General features: G+C 34.2%; 1 protein-coding gene across 1 annotated transcript; it reads left to right on the top strand.

The window, feature by feature from the left end:
* Nucleotides 1-3,163: 3,163 nt before the first annotated feature.
* On the top strand, nt 3,164-19,130 carry LOC150092406 (protein obstructor-E-like). Its single transcript, XM_090415088.1, has 5 exons — nt 3,164-3,246; nt 13,960-14,151; nt 14,771-14,959; nt 18,001-18,214; nt 18,473-19,130. Exons 1-5 carry the CDS (start codon nt 3,198-3,200, stop codon nt 18,528-18,530), a joined length of 702 nt encoding a protein of 233 aa, XP_090271214.1. The 5' UTR covers nt 3,164-3,197; the 3' UTR covers nt 18,531-19,130.
* Nucleotides 19,131-19,758: the final 628 nt, after the last annotated feature.

The raw sequence follows: 19,758 nt of genomic DNA, 5'->3' as shown, positions 1-19,758 counted from the left end.
TGTAAGTTATGGTTAATTTCATTTGCCATGACCTAATAAATTTTATTTAAATGAACAGCGATTAAACAGTTCTCGTCTTATTGCAACGTCAAGTTTATAACAGCACCAGTAAATGAAGATGTTCGCTCTGTTTTACAGATAACAGCATTATGCTAATTAACTACTTTTCTGATCGTCATATTTCTAAGCATCCTTGAAAGCATACCAAGGCAATTAGGAAGTTTAACACGCTTCTTGTAAGCATTTAGGCATTTTGTGACATTATTCGTTACTTGGTTCTCCTTACATATGTTTCAAAATGCCTAAATGCTTACTAGAACTGCGTTAAATTTCGAATATGTTAAGATGAAGGTGAAATTCATTGCAACTACGGCACAAAAACGCAAATCATGACTTAATCCATATCACGGGGAAGATGAAAAGCATTCTTGCTTCACCCCTTTAAGCCAGTCCTTGTAAAATATTCTTGAAGTTTACTTCGATCTTTTATTTTCTAAATGAAGTGGTGAGAGCTTGTTGGCAATATTATTAATGTCACTCGTTTTAAACTATTGTGGAGTTAAGAGTATTTGCGTTTACAATTATGTCAGACAATGTGAAGCAGTGTTGCCGTGGATCGTAGTGTAATTTCGCAACAGTTCCTGTGATCAATTCCGAATTAAGTAGAAAAAGTATCTTGCCTGGGACAGGTGTTTTTTCAGTGACCCCCTTTAACTGCTTCCTTCTATAGGACAAAGTAAATTAATAACCCTTAAAGATGATAAAGATGATAGGAAAAATAGAGGAATTATGATAAATGGAAAAAAAAACTAAAACACGTACGATTTGCTGATGACATTGTTCTTTTAGGAAATTCTGCAGAACTTCGACAAATGCTCAATGAATTGAATGCAGAAAGTAAGAAGAAAAGATTAAATATAAACAAGAGAAAACAAAAATAATGTACAATGAATACATTACCAAAAACCAATACAAACACGAGTAAATTTATATAGTAACCCCATATGTTTATCCAGAACAAAAGATCACAGCAAGGGAGATTGTGAAGAAGAAATTACATATGGAGGAATTGGATAGCATTTGGAAAACACCGTAAATCACTCAAAGAAACACATCCCTATCTGCCTTAAAAGAAAAATATTTGACGGTGGTATGCTTAGTCATGACATGGAACCTGATACACGTATATAATTCTTTGTAAAGCAATATGTGTGAAGAAATCTTCCCAGGCTACAAGCCCCTCGATCTGACATTCTCGAGAAATTATATCATTGCACGAGGTTAATTTGGCATTGTATTTTGGCACAGAGCTGGACACATACGACTGCATAGGTTTTTTTGGTTTAGTGGGAGAGAAAAAAACTAATTATTTGGAATATTTGATAAATATTGACATGAATGCAGTAAGCCTCTCAATGATCTCCCTACCTCATGTGTCTCTTCCTTGGCATTCTTCATTGACTACTGCAGTTTTTTGCAACACATGTTCTAATGTGGTGAATAATTTTATGGAATTACTGGAAGTTAATTTAATTCACTATTTAGCTCTGTGGAAATGCCATTTGCATCCATAGCACTAGATCACCCAAAGAAATATCGTTCTAAGTTTTATTCCAGTCGCCAACTAGAGAAGCTTTTTCTAACGATGTTGTCTACCAGTTCCCAAATTAGTTGAACTGTTTTAAAGAAAAGAAGGTTTTTCCACAGGAAACGTATTTATCCAGCGACTCAAGAAAATTAATCACAGACCTCACACTATTTCAGACAATAATATATATAATAGGGTTAGAGATCATGAAGTAGTAGTAGCTGATGTCATGCTCTTTCCTCTGGAAGAGTATGGCAGGGGAAAGAGAATGGAATTGATAGCCTTGGGCCATCTATTCCTGATTTGCTGGGTGTGGATTAAGTTTGAAAGTACTGGTCTGAGTGATAAAACATGCTGTTATGGAATCCAACTTTATTCCTATAGTTACGAGATAGGAAAAATATCTGTCATGCACATTTCAAAAGACAAACTGATTATTAGCAAACGAATGCGAAATGAACACAATCCATAAGAACCATCCAATTATGGCTGCACATATGCTTAGAATCTTCAGAAAGTAAGGAGAAACAATATCGGCAATGAGTTTTCATGATGTCACTTGCAGACAGTTCATTTTTGGGGTATACTGGTCAGAGTTCGAGTGCAATTATGAAATGCAGCATATTATCTCCTTCCCTTGTGTTCTGTTTTGAGCAACAAATTCGAATTTGTTTTTCTCTTAAGAGGTATCTGCACTCATAAGTTATTAACCAGTGTAAGAAACTTGAGAAAAGCCAAATCGAGAACAGATATTTCCTTCTTACGCTATGTCACGGTACATTTAGTTTCCAGATTGTTTAACCTTGAATCTATTGCAGAGGATCGAATGATAAGCCATTTCAGGCATCCACTGTGACATCAAAACATACAGATATGAATGATATTCAGATATGAAAACGAGAAAGAACTCACAGAAAATAGACTACAGATTAATTACAGGGATAAATTCCAATTATAAGCGACACATACCATTCTAATTCAAGAGAATTTGCAACAATAGGAAACTCCACGATTTTATATATTACAGGTGCTCATCAATCATAGTCAATTATGTTTTTTTTTTTTTTTTTTTAGTTATGATGTTTATACCGGAGGGTCTTAATGACCTTCGCGTGAGGAAATTTCTCCTAAGTCTGTTGGCGATGCACGCACAAAAATAGCGATGTTGGAAAAGTATGCCAAAAGAGAGTCAGAACTTCAGCGCCACCTCACCTTTTCTTAGACTTAGCACCGAAACAGTTTCGAAGAATCGGGACAAAATAATTTTTGCCTATTTGCCTACAGGCCATCAATTGACCCCAAACGACGGTTGCACTGTAAACATCCAACAACGTTAACCTGTCAAAACGCTAACATCTTTCCATTTTGCCACTTTATCTTTCTTTACTCATCCTTGTTGGTTTCCCACCCCTCCTTAAGTAGGTCTTTACAGGTGTAAGACTAACCTGTTTAAGGCCTTGCCGTAATTGCCCTTTGACCTTAGTGCATCATCTGTTGTCTACGCAATGATAAACCGGTCTCCACTAAGCTTCGTTTTTGGTGTGTCTTCGCCTCTTGTGTCAGACTGTTTCTCAATTTCAGGGATATCAACAAGGCTTTAATCATTACAATGCAGCTTGTCTCTATTCTCCTTGTATTCCCAGCTCTTTTAAACATAGGTGAGTTCGTCAAATAACTTGTCATTGACAATGAAATGTTATAATAGATTTTTTATAGGAAAATTTATAATATTTTACGAGGGCTGGTAGCTAATAGATAATAGTTACAAGTGGATCTTTAAGATAACAGCAAAAACTTGCATTGTGTTGTGCGCAAACAAAATCTATTGTTGCCATGGAAACATGACGCCATACATTTTCTGTCAAAAAACACTATAATGTTAAAACTACTTATACTTTTCTCTAAACGTTTTGGACGTGAAAATTAAAATGGGGAAAAAATGCGTAAAGAAAGCTCATTTAGTGCGAACTGTTCTAGAAATTTTCAGTTGAATGATTAAAATAAAGTGTCGATTAATCGTAACTATTGTAGTATAAAAGTGTTTCTAAAAATATGATTATATATGATTATAAATATACTACAATATATTTATTTAGTTTTTTTTTAAAATAAATAATATAAATTTATTTATAACTAAAAGCTAACTCTAGTTTTCGATATTTTAACGAGCCTGTGTGTGCCCTCCACCCCAACTCTATTTCGTAACTTTATTTTAAATTACTTAGGGGTTATTTATTTCTAATAAGACCCAAGTGGAATCCATCGCAATCACGAGGTAATGAGACAGATAATGGATGTGGCCAGTATGACTCCTCGCATTGTTTTTGTAGAGTTTGAATTTATGCAATTGAGTAACAATTTTTATAAATAAATGGCCATAGTTCATAAGACCATTCATTTATTTTATTTTATTGATTTTATTTCGTAACTGAGCTGCAAGTGTCACTGCATTAAAACAGTGTAACATGCGTTTGTTGACAGTCAAGTTACATAACAGGCAATATTATAAAATAAATAAATAATATCCATAGAGTAAGCTCATTAAAGAGGGCGTTGTTCGCTAATTTTCTGTTCTGCTGGTAATTTTCAGATGGAGCGTTAACACACGATTTAAATTATAATAATTTGTATATGAATGCGACATATTTTCGCGACATAAATATTATATAATATTTATTTTATTTTACTGATTTTATTTCGTAACTGAGTTGCAAGTGTCACTGCATTAAAACAGTGTAACATGCGTTTGTTGACAGTCAAGTTACATAACAAGCAATATTATAAAATAAATAATATCCATGGAGTAAGCTCGTTAAAGAGGGCGTTGTCCGCTAATTTTCTGTCTGTTGGCAATTTTCAGATGGAGCGTTAACACACGATTAAAATTATAATAATTTGTATTATGATTGCGACGTATTTGCGCGACATAAATATTATATAATATTTATTTTATTTTATTGATTTCATTTCGTAACTGAGCTGCAAGTGTCACTGCATTAAAACAGTGTAACATGCGTTTGTTGATAGTCAAGTTACATAACAGGCAATATTATAAAATAAATAAATAATATCCATAGAGTAAGCTCGTTAAAGAGGGCGTTGTCCGCTAATTTTCTGTCTGTTGGCAATTTTCAGATGGAGCGTTAACACACGTTTAAAATTATAATAATTTGTATATGAATGCAACATATTTTTTATACAATGACGCATTTCTTCTTTTTTTTTTTTCAACTAAAGGCAGTCTATATATATATATATATATTATTGCTGTGAGTTACCGTATGACGCTAGTTATTAATATCAAAGTAGCAAATTAGCAGTTCTCAAGAAACAGCCAATAAAAATGGCGAAATGTGGGATATTTGAAAGAGGTGAAGAAAAGTTCACTAACCTGGAAAAGATCTTATTATGGAGTCGACATTTTTCCAGAGGAGAAATTATTATGATACGTGTCCTAGATTCCGGAATATAATATACGAATCTGGAACACTGGAACAAAGAGTTGCTATTATAAGGTAAGTAAAGTCCGTAGTTCAGCTTGAAATGTGGTGGGCGACTTTTATTATTATTATTACTGTTATCACTACTTGATTTGTAGCTTTTGGTGGATGCTGAATTAGCATTATAAAATAAAATGCATGTGAAAATATAAGAAAAATAACAGACGTAATAAAAATAGGAAATTTTTATTTCCTATTTTTATTAAATAGAAAAATGGGAAAAAATAGCGAATACAGATAATTAAAAAAAGCAATGAGGTAAAAGGTGTTTTAACTGCCAAGTGCTATCACTCCAACGAACTTCTATAGATTAATGAGTACGATCCGACAGAATAATAAATAGAAATTGTTACAGATCCCTCCTAAAAGAGCAAGCAATTTATTTTAAAGAATTATGTATTTTTTTGTGCGCTCTAGTTTATTTATTATTAACTGGACATCTGGCTAAGACTCATCGTGGGAGACCGACATTAAGATTATTTACACAATGCCTATCATACCTCCCTCATTCACACATAATGCACTCACAAGGACCTCCACACACACACACACACACGTATAATATGCAATATATAAATATGAATTTGGTTTCTAATTGCAAATATTAATGACAGCATTTTATATTAAATAAACACAGAGAATATTTAACACCTTTTACTAAAATAACTATTTCTGATCGAAAAAAAACAACAACTGAATGTTAATGCATTTCAAAGCTAGTGAAAGTACAGCATCATTCAACAAATTTTCATCTAAATCCTTATTGTTACGCAGTTTCGAAATTATCCTCGGATGACATCAAAACAATACCGCATAAATAGGAGTTCAATTATCATTGCTGAGAACTTATAGGTTAATAGCTAGCCAGAAGGCTTTTAAAATGATACTTCCTGATTAATGCTACGCTTCACAAGGAAAACATGCTTTTAGTTTATGGAAAAATAATTGAGGAAATAAATTATTAGAAAATGAGAAAGATTAACGTTCTTGTTTTGAATTTTTACTGCTGCTGAAACATGAAATTGCTTACAAACACTTGTCGAGTTGTAAACCATTATAGAGGTTACCTCAGTATCTGGTTTAACTTAAATTTTTATATTACACTGCATGCAACTACTTAAAATTGGTCCGTCTTTTAATATGTGAAAATTGAGTAGGCAAGATTGCTTTTCGCTTTCTAGGCTCTTGAAAAACTAAAGTTGAGTTTACTGAAACAAACTTGACATCTCATTTTCTTACTATTTAGGTCAAGCCACTTCTAAGTCCACTGAACATTTGATATTTCATTTTTAAAAGAGAAGATTTGTCTATTTGTCTCATGGAAAAACATTCCTTCCAAAAAAGTATTCTTATACTCCAACTAGTTTTGTAATATTGGCCAATACGTCTGGCTAAGTTTTTCTTTAATGGTGAATTTTTTTTTAATGGTGAATTTGGAACGATGAATCTCGCTACAGTCTGTTTTCATCGGATGAGAGAACATGGAGCTAGTGAATGCTACGAGTAGGACTGCAATCTTCCAGCTGTATTGCGTGGTGGTGGAAGGTACGAAGCAGGTTATCCGGTTTTTATCAATACTACCACAAAAGGATAGTGCTACGCTGCACTTATGGAAGTCTAAGGTGAACGGCCAAACCTTCACACCAAAGCAATGTACCGTCATAGAGCAAAGTCTACTCAAGGCTTGTTGAGATAACAGCTGGGCTCTGGTGGAGCGGCCATTTCAGAGCCCTAAATTCGAGTGACCAATGAGAAAACATGAATAACGACTCTATTCTTGAGGGCAACATCACCGGCAGACTTCAAGGTAGTCGTAAGTGAAGATTGGAGTTTAATTTCTCGTAAAACTTGTCAGAAATCATTGAAAGGTTTGCCACTTTAACGAATGTGCCACAACGAAAGGTGGGCCTCTGTACGTACTAAAAAGATGTTCTGATCTTTGTCTGTGTTTCTCAAGTATTCCATATACTGGCTGGATAATTATTAAAATAAAAAAAAGTATCTTTATATAAAAAAATCTCCAGCATGAGTACGTTACAACAGCCATATTAAGTTCAGTGCTTTAACAAATAGTTACTATTTAAGTAATGCATTGTATGTGATCAACAACTCTCTGGGCTTTTATCAGCTATATCACGTTTCATACATTACACCTAAATACTGAGGTGTGGCGAACAGCTAGTTATTACTTTCCTCAAATCGTACCCTTAAGGTATCATCCATGTTTAACTACATGAAACGTGAATCACATAAATTGCATTTCTAGTATATTTTGCTAGGAGGTTTGTAATTTCGAAACGCGAACATTCCTCTACTTTGTTTTCGTCTTAAGTGGAACGTGAGCTGAGTTACTGAAAAAGAGAATAAACGTGGTGATTAACAGCTAGTGAAAAACTGAAATAAAAAAGAAAAGGAATGTAATTGAATAGTTTATATCTTTATAGTTCAGGTTATCACATAAAACAGAGTGGTAAATAGTAAAACAAAAAAGTAAGGGTTTTTTTTGTGTAGTAGTTCAAAACTTTCATTAATGCTCACAAAAAATAGATTTTTTTTTTTTTTTGCTTTTTGTGTAAAGACGACACCTACTTAAACTAAATGAGTTCCCATTCCTTTTATTCAGTGCATACAGGAGTGGTGCAGCCATAATTTTTCGACCTGTTACTGTCAATGTCAACTTCATCAGTGTTGTGTCAACTGTTTATGACATTTGTTTCATTAGAAGCCGAGTTATAGTGCCCAAGAGTGACAGGGTGTTTTGACGAACGGTCGGAAAATGAGTTTCAAACAGAGCTGTGATTGACTTTTGTCTTAAACTTGGTAAACGTTTTACTGAAATGCGTCAAATGCTTCAAAAAAAAAAAGCATATAATGATGAATGCATATACCATACTCAAGTTTACGAGTGGTTTAAGCGATTTCAAAGTGGTTGTGAGACGCTTGAGGACGACGAAAAGCCGGCCCGTCCAAAATCTGGACTGAGCGAAGTTAACATCCAAAAATTGCGTGATTTCATCAAAGAAAACCCGAAATCATCCGTGAGATTGATTGAAGATGAATTGGGGATTCCAAAATCAACTGCGCACAACATTTTGACCGGGAGTTTGGGGCTTCGTTAATTGAATTCGCGATTTGTTCCCCCACAGGTTGACCGACGACCAAAAGATGTATCGAATGAACACAAATGACCTCATTAAAACAGCTCGTAATGACTCAAACTTCCTTGAAACGATCGTTACTGGTGACGAAACGTGTTTTGAGTATGAGCCCGAAACAAAGCGCCAGAGTGCTGAGTGGAGACCACCAGAAGAGGGGCATCCGAAAAAAATTCGCTTGGAGAAGTCAAAAGTAAAGACAATGCTGATTTGTTTCTACGATTCCAAGGGCATTATCCACAAAGAATTCGTTCTGCCCGGCAAATGATCAATGGTGAGTTTTATCTCAAAGTTTGGAAGCGATTGATAGCGAGAATCGTCGCGTACGGTATGAATATCGTGACAACCGACCGTTCGTCAAAACACACTGTCATTCTTGGCACTATAACTCGGCTTTTAATGAAACAAATGTCATAAACAGTTGACACAACACTAATGAAGGTTGCCGCTTTCGACAACAAAAAGATACAACAGGTGGCGCCACTAGTTTCTTTTATTTTCGAAAAGTTCGGTTTCTTTTTGGACAGAGGGTGTACTCTGTAAAATTTTCTTTCGTTTGTGACTGATTTCATTACTCATGAAATCTACACTATTTTAAAATAATTAAAAAAACCTTCTTTGAATGAAGTATCTTATTATGTTTAAAAATATCTAAAATCGCGAATATTGGAACATACGAGCCATGATCTCGCTGTAATCTTCAGAATCTATCTTGGAAGAAATATTCTTGTAAGTTATTTTGTTATGTGGTTGATAACCGAAAAAATAAGCAAGTAAAAATAGTTTTATTGATCTCCGTGGTAAGATAACTGAAACTGTAGCATTGTCTAAATGAGTACGTATTCTGTTTAATATTTTTCATGAACGGCGCAAGTAATTTTTTTTCTCGTCCTTAAGCGCTTCAGTAGCGAAATTTGCCCTTCGCACAAATGTCGCTACAAAAGGAAGTGTATCTCGTATTGGATGCAAAGAAACTTTATTAAGTTCAACGACTAAAGGTGAGGTATTCGAATCTTAAGTAATTCAATTTCAATGAAGAATAAGAACATGATTTCCTAGGGAAACAAAGGTAGATCTCCCTTGCTTAAATGTTATAATAAAGTGGGTTTAAGATGGATTCTCACGCGATCTAGTGCCACGGAGATATTCGTATAGTGGATATTTTGGGATTTTGCTAAAGCTTTTGATAGACTATCAAGTAGGAAGTTGCTATTTAAATTGGTTTAAGTGGGAAGGGATAACATTAACAGTTTAGACAGGAAAGCGACTGACAGATGTTAACGATCTGTCTTGGGAAATTGTGTCAAGAAAGATGGTGATAACGAATCTACTCTACTAAACAATTTGAGTAGAATTATGGGCAAAAAAAAAGATACCAGTTTTACAATTTGAGTAAAATTATGGACGATGACATGAAAAATGGCACAACTATGTGCTGTATGAAGTGGAGGAAGTGGATGAACTCCAAGATTTCCTGATTTTACTGCATTAGATTATTTGTGCGTGGCATGGAGGAGTATGTTAAGGAACGTATTCACATTTCATTACTACAAGAACATGCAATGAACTTACAAAACACATTCACATAGCCATTGTCTCAATGAACGTGAATATATATTATGTAGAGCCCATCAGGACTTTGAATACGAGGTGGGAATTTGCAGTGTTACTAGTAGTGCATATATGAACTCAAACTGCATCCACTGTTAAGTAGTTAGACATCATGGAATAAAAAAATGTGGTACTTCTTTTGGTTAGATTCACTTGCACCGAAATAATTAACACCAGATCACCTATGTTAATATAATTAACACATTTAAGGGAGAAAGAGACAAAATACAGATATGAAAGATAGTCCGTTATAATGCTGTACTGGTAGTCTGTTGAATTTCAGCAATGCGCCCAAACTCTGCGTTGTTTGGTCTATTATTATAGACAAGAGAGCAATAGAAGTTCTGCACTTTGCATTCTCTTATTAAAGATCAAATAGAGTCGTATAATGTGAATCTAAAAAATTAACAATGGTTGAGTTCTTTGATACAAGGTCGAAACGTGGCGTTCAGAACACCATTGTAATGTTTAGAAAGCCATCAATGATTCATCTTTTACCCCACATCACTCATTCTGAACATGAAGAGATTAGCAACCAATTCCATAGGCACACCAACCTGATTTTGTTTTCTGGACTATTTATAGATCTGATGAAGGTACTTTGGTAAGCTGCTCGTTACTAATAGTGTTTTAATCTAATAAAATTGCCCACCCCCGGTGATTATAGCCCTGTGAGATAGTATATGCTGTTTTTAGAAACTCCGTTCATTGCCATCTCTTGTATCACACAATTTTAAAAAGCGTTAGCTGCACTAAGAGTGAGTCGGTGTCACACGCAAGAAGAATGTTAGAATTTTCTTAACTGTCTTGATATGCCAGGTAATAAAGCTTATTTTTTAACTGTTGACAAAAGTAATTTATTTATTTTCTTAATGCTCAATATCTAAGATGTGACTTCTGTAAGTCAATATATCTGTGGGCGCTTTCTTTGAACTATAAAATCTCCTTATATTCTTCATTAACCCTGATATCGATAAATTCTTAGGTAATTCTAATTATATGGAACCGTGTCATTTAATTTTAAATTAATTATTTTTAATGGGATATATGCATTTATGCATATATTATATTGGCTTTTCAGTTCCTTAGGAAACATTAGCAACCTACTCATTTCAAAAGCCCACTCAAACATCGCAGAAAAGTAAGTCTATCAAACTATGAAAAGGCATACTTCTCCACCTTTCTTGCCTTTATAAAGTGATCCTATAAAGTGATTCATGACGATGATGTGGCGTCTATGAGCACACGCCCAAGTGGCGCCAACATTTGATTTGTTTATTATTAGTTGAAAGGGTGTGATACGCATCAAATTCACACAATCTGTCTTTCCGATAACCTGGACTGTTTTGAATTATGGCCAAAGCAAGTAAGACTGCGGCGAGGGCAGTGTATGTCTATACACTGTCATGTATTATGTCATATTTTGAAAATAAATATGACAATTTGAAAAAAAATATGATATCTAGATTGAGTGTTCGATATAGGGAAAGACTAAGGGTATACATTTTGCAGAGCTTGATGGAGGGGAGAAAGGGTAATGATGTGGTTGAGAATATAAGTTGTTGAAGGACTGTTGGAGGAGGCCATCTTTTGAGCTATACAAGCCAGATGTCCGCAGGGGGGGATAAAGGGGGGGTTCTTTGTACTGAAAATCGTATGTGGATGGAATGCAATGCGTGAGAGTGTGGTGAATGCGATAGCAATAAATTATTAAGACATGGCTTGACTGGCTTTGGTTGATGATAACTTCCAGCGATGTCTCTTTGACTCAATGGCGTCTAATAAGAAGAAGAAGAAAAAGAAAAAAAATAATAATGGGGCAATACCAGAGGATAACAGAGTAGAAGAAAAAATGCATGAAAAAACTAACGAAGTATAGAGATCTGGAGATTGGAATTCAACTTTGGAAATCAAAAGGCAACAGTAGTTCAAATTGTCAATGGAACAACGCTAATGTTTCGTAAATTGAGCATTTATGAAACATCTGGAAAAGCTGAGCCTCCCAGATATAGTACCATCTTCAGAAATTGGCACTTTTAGGGACATCTCGCATTTTACGACGATAGCTAATCTTCTTGGCCTTTGGATAAGAACCAAATTGGACTAATTTGTAGGTCAAAGATTTCTTGATGCTATTAATATAGAAATATTGAAATATAATAATAATAAACTGTGAAATACGTGATTAGTAAATTTGTACATGCATGGAATTAAAAACTCTTAGGTGCCATGAAAGAAAATATATGCATATATTACTTTCCAAATGAGGGATCTCAAGACCACCTCGAAAAAAAAAAAAAATCTGGTAGATAGTAATAATAGTAATCCGAGATAGTTACAGATTGGCTTTCTTAACCATAACTTTAGGATAAAGTGGATAGTCGTATGCCTAATTACATGTTCTTGTATGGGTAAATTTGGTGTGTTTTCAGTTAAAAAGCCCTTATAAAAATATTCGTGTTCTAGACCACATTCGTACCCAGGCCTTTCTAACTCAAGGGATTAGCCGAAACTGGCTGGATTGCGAAGACTCTCCTGTAGATACCCTCTAGGACAGCGTTTCCCAAATTTTTCCTACGATGGAAAACTTCACAAATCCTGAAATTTTAACGGAACACCTCGGTTACAGTCGATATCATCGGCCTCGTATTCAATGTAAAGCTAAGCTCAGACTATCATTGAAGCAGGCTGTATCGCATCGCAAAAATGCGACAGCGCACACTACAGGCGTACCGGGCCGCATCGCATCGCATTGAACTTGCTTGTGACCTCACGTTTCGTAGAATAGATACCTCCATACTTCACTCGCGCTCGGAAGTGTCGACAACTGGCGGCTGTCAGCCAGGCTGAGTCAAGGGCCAGCGCACGCTGGCCTTAATAGTCCAATCCACACGCAAAATGAGCAACGCTTGATTTTCAAACATGTTTGAACTTGTCGCAGCATTTAAAAAAACATTCCACGTTCATATTAATTTGGATAATTTTTCATGGAACACTTATTCACTTTCCGTGGAACACCAGTGTTTCGCGGAACACAGTTTGGGGAACCCTGCTCTAGGAAATGTTTTTTTTATTTGGATCAATGTGTAGTTTGTTTACTTCTGGATAATTTACCTGGATAATTTACCTAACGAAACAAAAATATAAAATATTTTTGTTTCGTTAGGTAAATTATCCAGGGAGACATAAGCATAATTCAACAGTTTTTAAAATGTTTTTAAAACCTACGTTTACATCCACTCACTCCTACCAAAGCTTCTACATTACGCACAATAAAGTACCATATGTACACACATAAACGACGCAGCCATATATGCCGAGCCGCTAGCGAGTGCCGGTGAAACGACAGTTTTATGTTTCTATGGGCCATGTGCTGGCGTCAATATTCAATTTATTAATTCAATTTTGAAGAAGAGGAAAAACATCATACACAGTTTTTATTTCAGACTGCAAAGCGAAAAAGAACGCTAGCAGTCGATGAGACTGATGTTCTGTCAACACAATAATTAGCATGTATTGTATTAGCATGTTTGTATAAACTGTGACTATTAAATCATTTTGCAAATGTTATTACGTGTAACTACATAAGCTGTCTTTACACGTGTCTGTTGAAAATCCATTTTCATGCAAATCACCTTACTCAATACAGACTCCGCTTTATTGAATAAACTTCATTGCTGCTTCATACTGTTTTTGGGTCAAGGACTTGGTGACTAATTATTATTCTGTTACCCTCCTGATCGGTTGTGAGAATAGGTCATAAAGCACACAGTATTGTGTTTCAGGATACGTGTTTGGAATTTGTGTCGAAACCTGAATCACAAGTGTTTATTTGTAAGCTTGAGGCATTTATAATGAAGTGAAATTCGATGGTGAAAGATGGAGAAAGCATTGGCATGTTTTCGTTCAAGGGATGTTTAAATATATCAGAACATTTGTGGTATAACATTAATTCTATTATGATAATATTAAAATAATATTAAAACGCAACAACATCTTAAACCAGTTAAACATGACAACATATTTGTAGTATAATGCATATTATTTTTAGAACAAAGCATGCAAATAAAATGTAAATAATCTAGTAATAATATTTGAATTTCAGGTTACGGTCAACGATGCTCTGATGGCTACTATCCCCATGAAAGGAACTGTGATATGTTCTACGAGTGTAAAAATGGAACTCGAAAAGAAGGCGTTTGTCCAGATGGTCTAGTATTTGATGACAGAGGTCCTATTCGTTATCCTCGATGCGATCTACCATTTGAGATTGACTGTACCTATAGGCCGCAGCTACGTAAGCGATTTTTTAAATACTATTTGTTAATCGCATAAATACATCGCGCATAATTTTAGCGTTTCGCTTTAACGAGTAAATTTTTAGTTAATCATTTTGTAGAATTTCATTTTAATTCATTTATTGCCTAATTTGGGTGAAGCACCACTGGTGGCAATATACTTGTTCGCAAGATTTCTATTGTTATATTAAAAGTTTAGTTAAAAGCAAACAAGACTAGTTTATAGAATAATAAAAATGAGCGGCTCATTTAACATTGCAAAGAAATAAACTACAGTTGCTAAGAGACGTTATTGCGCAAACTCCGTTCCACTTTCATTTACGTATTTAGCTCGATAGCATTTTCAGTCAATATAATTTACGATTAATTATATGTAATTTGGATTACAACAATAAGTATAAATTATATAAAAGACAGATAAATCGTATTTATCTATCTTTTATATAATTTATATAAAATTTTTATATACTTTTATATAAATACGAAGACAGATTTCCATATTTTGAAATCATAAATACAATATGCATTATTGTGCGTACATCTTGGTGTGTGTGTTTGGGAGTGGGGTTGAGAAGGAGAAAAGAAGATAATACTAATTATTATTTTATATTTTTATAGAGCCAGCTCAATCAACGGAACACTGTCCCCGGCAGTGGGGTATATATGCCCACGAGTCTGACTGCAACAGATTCTGGAAATGTGTAGACGGACGAGCTTATGCTTTCCTATGCCCAGAAGGCCTAGCGTATAACGAATATCGAGCTCATTGTGATTGGCCAGACCAAGTGGAGAAGTGTAATGGTGAATGTAAGTGAAGAATTTGTCTGACAAACTCCTAACTGTACATATCTCAATTACTTAATTGGATATGATGTTAATAACACGTAACTTTTAAAGCGTGTACCTTATATTAGTAGTAAAAATACTTTTTTGTGTTTTCTACAAAAACTGATGTAGATTCATGGCATACGATGGGTATATCATTTTTATAATATATATATTATGCCCAATCTTGTTATGGAATGAACAGCACCAAAGGATTTTTTTCCATGTTTATATAAGGCTACAAGTACCTAATATTAAAAATGAAAATTCATGCAAGGGAACTTGATTAAATAAATTTTAAATATATAAAATAAGCTATATTTGTATTTTTCCTGAACAAAATTTTAGTTAAGTATTATAGATTTGCAGCGACATTTTCGAAGCAAAATACTAAACTTTAAAGGATAAAAATAAAATAATAGAAATTTATATTTTGAAACTAGGCATTCTTTTTCTTCAAATTCTTTCCAATTTTTCTGCCTATCGTATCTGACTTTATGAATTTAATCCAAAGACCTGTTGCATAGTTTGGTCTGTTTGTCAATTATGTTTTCTGAGTAGAACAGGAGAGAAAAAAAACTAAGTTTATTGGAGAAAGTTTGATCAGTTGAAAAACCCATAAAATCTCCGAGTGTTACATGGAATTCAAACTCAGGTCACTTAGTTCCTTTTATGTTATAAATTGAGGAGTTCTTAGGAACCCCTCAATTTATAACTTAGATTTATGAATCTAAGAACTCGTGTACTGTTGTCACACTTCTTGGTGAAAAGAAATTTATGTTAGAGGCTACAACCTGGCCTGCTTCATAGAAAAGAGGCTAAAAGTTTGATGAAATGGGCAAATGTTTGAAATATGTTCGGTCTCAGAAGAATGCTTCCAAAATAAAATTGCTGTTTTGGTATCTTCCATGATTTATTGTCTGTTTGTTTCGTTTAATAAAAGCATCATTTCTATGGATTACGTATTAATTAGATTTAGTTTGTCATTTCAAATCTTCGGCACACACCACGCATGTGTGGCCAGTTGAATGATGTAATAGTTTTCACCTTCAGGTTGGTTGAAAGTGAGACTGAATAAAAACGTCGTGTGTTGGTCGTTTTTTTTTTTTTATTTTCTTTACTTAACTGCAGTCTTTAGTCTTGAGAAACAGTTGTACGAGATTAGATACTGTTTTACGAGAGCTGTCGACAGTATCAATGTTAACAGTTTAAACTCCTGGAAGCGAATGTGTTTTTGTTTTACTTTCCTCTAACTAGCTAAGGCCAAAAGGTGAGAGCTAGGTACAAGCGATCTTACATGGTATCATTTGTTAAATTACTTCCTTAATAGCCCTGTGAAACTTTAGTGTTTTAAACTTGCTAAGCTTCTCATCAATTCGTAGCGGTGAGCTGAATGTTTTGTGATTGCTGTCATAAATACTTTTAAGAGCTATTTAAGGGAGCAGAAAGTTAAAGATAGATAGATTGCAGAGATTAATTATAGCAAAAAAGAAAGAAAAAAAAATATTATTATCATCACTTCAAATTGTTTAGCAATAAAATTAAAATTAGTAGCAACTACTAAACCACTTTAATATTAAGGATAATCCCTGAGCTGTTTGTCGATTACAATATTATGTTGATCGAGTTGAGTATGAGATTCCAGTGTTGATATTTCCGTTCTTTATGCAAGAATTATATCTTTGACAGATTTTACTTTATTCAAATAATTCACTTGACAAGTGGTACTTTTGTAAAAATGTAGAAAAGTCATGCAACGATTATGACACATCTCTCGGACTTTTGGCTTATGTACTCCAGACCAGGAGTGGCTCGTGCATAGGCACTACGGAACTGCAGCATCCCCAATTTTTCTCAATATATATATAAATATATTTATTAATTTATTTATATTTGTGTAATATTTAATTTTATCATGAACAATCCTATACAATTCTCTCATTTTGTATCAAAAATAATAAAAATCCATCTCGTATACACTGTACTTACAGTATGTGTGTGTATATTTTTTCGAAAGTTGCAGCGCCCCCACGATTTCAAGCCACGAGCCGCCACTGCTCCAGACCTAATTTCGTTTTGCTTAATTTTTCCAAAATAAATGGTCTGAGTAAAAATAAAACAGAAACGATGCAACTAAATGCCAAATTTTGTTAAAGTCCATCCAGCCAATAAGGAATTATAAATATCGATTCGAATAATTTTACTAAGAAAAATTGGCCAATTTAAACCCAATCAAAATCGAACATCATCTTGTGCTCTTATCCTAAATCCCGAAGTATATTAAATTCAATTCACTGAGATCCGACTGAAACAAAAATTGACCCGACTACAAATTTATGTAAGGATTCAAAATGCCGAATTTGAGTAAAATCCGTCTAGTCTTAGTCTATGGAATGACTCGGTAACTTGATTTTTATTTTATTTTTTTCAAGAAAGTTGTCGGCTGCATTTTCTTCACTAAATGAACTATAAGTTAAGTTATAAATCAGCTTACTTATTCCTTCGTTAGCAAATTTACCCAACATTGCTCAAGTGCTTAACTCTATTTAGTTGATTTTATACATCTTACACCGTCGCCAGTAGCGGTTAACATTGAAACGGTTCAAATATAATATAAGATTTGGAAACTATAGAATAATAATTATTATTTTAATTATCAATCCAGATAATGCAACTTTTCAAATAAGTTTTCTGCATTACAACGTTCAACTTTTTAAATAAAGGTAATTGAAAATAAGCATTATCATATTTCTGCGTAGAAATATAACACAAATTAAAATAATATATTAAATAATATATTATTTAATGTTAAATGTTAGGTGGTGTTGGTGTAGTTGCGGTCAGTTGGTGGATTGAGTAGTTGAGACACAGTTTGTAGAGCACGTGCCCTCCATCGATGTCTTTGGACTCCCTGGAGGTGTCAAATAATAATAATAATAATAATAATAATAATAATAATAATAATAATAAATAGATATTTGATCAAATTATCATATATTAACTAATTCTTACTTCTGTTTTAGCGCTGCTAGGATTCCGATGTCCCCAACCTACTCAAGAAGAAATCAACCAGTTTGGTGATCCTCGTTATCCACATTCCGATGACTGCCGTAAGCATTACGTTTGCATTTTGGGACCAGACGGCCGACGAGAACCTCGACTTCTCGCATGTGATCCCGGATTGGTGTTCAATGCTGAAACAGGAAACTGCGATGATCCAGAAAATGTCCGAGGATGGTAAGCAACCACTGCGAATGCTAAATAAGCAAAAGTCACTAGTTTATACTTTTAATACTATCACAGTACTGGTAATTATAAGGAGAAAATAAATAGACGAGTTGTTTGTGAATAGTGCTATAGTAATATTCAATAATGAGAGTTAATTTTGAACACTGTGATAGTGTTGACATTAAACTAACAAAAGACATCAAAAACTTCTCCATGCAAACATCTGCTTCTATTGCAAATTCTAATTGCATGTTTTTATCATTTCAGCCAAAACTACTACAGCAACTTGGATGCTCGTCGTCTCAGGGAACTCTTTGGACGCTAAAGAATCATAGATCGTAGATGAATGGATAAGAAGTTGAATTAATACCACACCATATAAATAAACAATATCTTCCGATAACCCCTTCCCAGTTTTTGACAAAGAGAATAATTTTTACGCCATACACTTACGCTACAATGCCATTCCATTATAAACAATAGAGATATATATTAATTAATTATGACTTTCATAGCGGTTTAACATATTTGATGTAATGCATATGCCTACTTACGTATACTACAGATACGTAAATATCCATCCAGTTATGGTTGGAATGGAATAACTAGATAAATTGTAGATACTAAAGCAAACTGCTATCATTGAGAATGGTCCCTCTGGAACATGTCCTGAGACATGTTTTCTTCGTATTATCCTCAAATTTTATTATAAACAACCAAATGTAATGCCACTTGCTAAGTTCTAAGTTATGAACTGATGCCATGTAACATAAGTGAAACACATCGGCAATCCATATACAGTATGTTAGTGAGGAGAAGATCAAGAAACATAAGTTCTGGATTTGCAAATAGAGAATGATAACAGTGATGTACTATTCAAATCCTATGTATATTGAATAATAAAGTCCTATGCTAATACGTGTCATTTCTCAACTTTTCTACTTTATTTAAAACATAAAACAATTTTTTGTATCTCCAACGTTCCACTCGCAATAGATAAGTAGGAAAATCCCGGGTGTCCAAAAATAATTACTCTGCTTTCAAATGACTCTAATATTTTAACAATGAAACTAAATGAATAAACTTGGGCACTCATAGAGTTTCCATACTGGTATCTCTAGTATGCTGCTTTTTCCACCAGGAGCGCTGCTGCTGATTTTCTTTAAAAATGGCTTCCGTACAGGAAAAAACCTAATGTGTTCTGTGGCTAGCAGAAACAAAATCTCCAGTGCAGCGAATGTTTAGGTCAGCACAGTATGGAAAGAACCCACCTGATGTCAAGCTCATTAAGTCAAAGTTTTTAGAAACAGGGTCAGTTCATAAGGATACAAGCACTGGCAGACCATCGGCTTCCGAGGACACAGTTGAGGCATTTCAAACTGCCTTCATCCAGCACCGCAGAAATCAATCAGAAGAGCTTCACTTTGTGCGTACCACTTTATGGACTGTACTCCTTGGTATTTGAAGTTCTACTAAAGCTCTTCTGATTGACTTCTTACTTCATTTTCACCCCCTCATATAACTATAAAAATGCCTTGATTTATCCAATAGTT

Source organism: Typopeltis vanoorti, chromosome 26, assembly GCF_054136105.1.
Source record: "Typopeltis vanoorti isolate ZY-2024b chromosome 26, IOZ_Tvanoo_1.0, whole genome shotgun sequence".
NCBI lineage: Eukaryota > Metazoa > Arthropoda > Arachnida > Uropygi > Thelyphonidae > Typopeltis > Typopeltis vanoorti.
This window is presented reverse-complemented; position numbering and strand designations above follow the sequence as displayed.

What these genes read in the sequence shown, in the direction of transcription:
- LOC150092406 (XM_090415088.1), top strand. Translation starts at nt 3,198, where the DNA reads ATGCAGCTTGTCTCTATTCTCCTTGTATTCCCAGCTCTTTTAAACATA. An exon ending in TACCTATAGGCCGCAGCTAC is followed by an intron (nt 14,152 to 14,770) that starts GTAAGCGATTTT and finishes ATATTTTTATAG; the next exon opens with AGCCAGCTCAATCAACGGAA. An exon ending in CCAGAAAATGTCCGAGGATG is followed by an intron (nt 18,215 to 18,472) that starts GTAAGCAACCAC and finishes TTATCATTTCAG; the next exon opens with CCAAAACTACTACAGCAACT.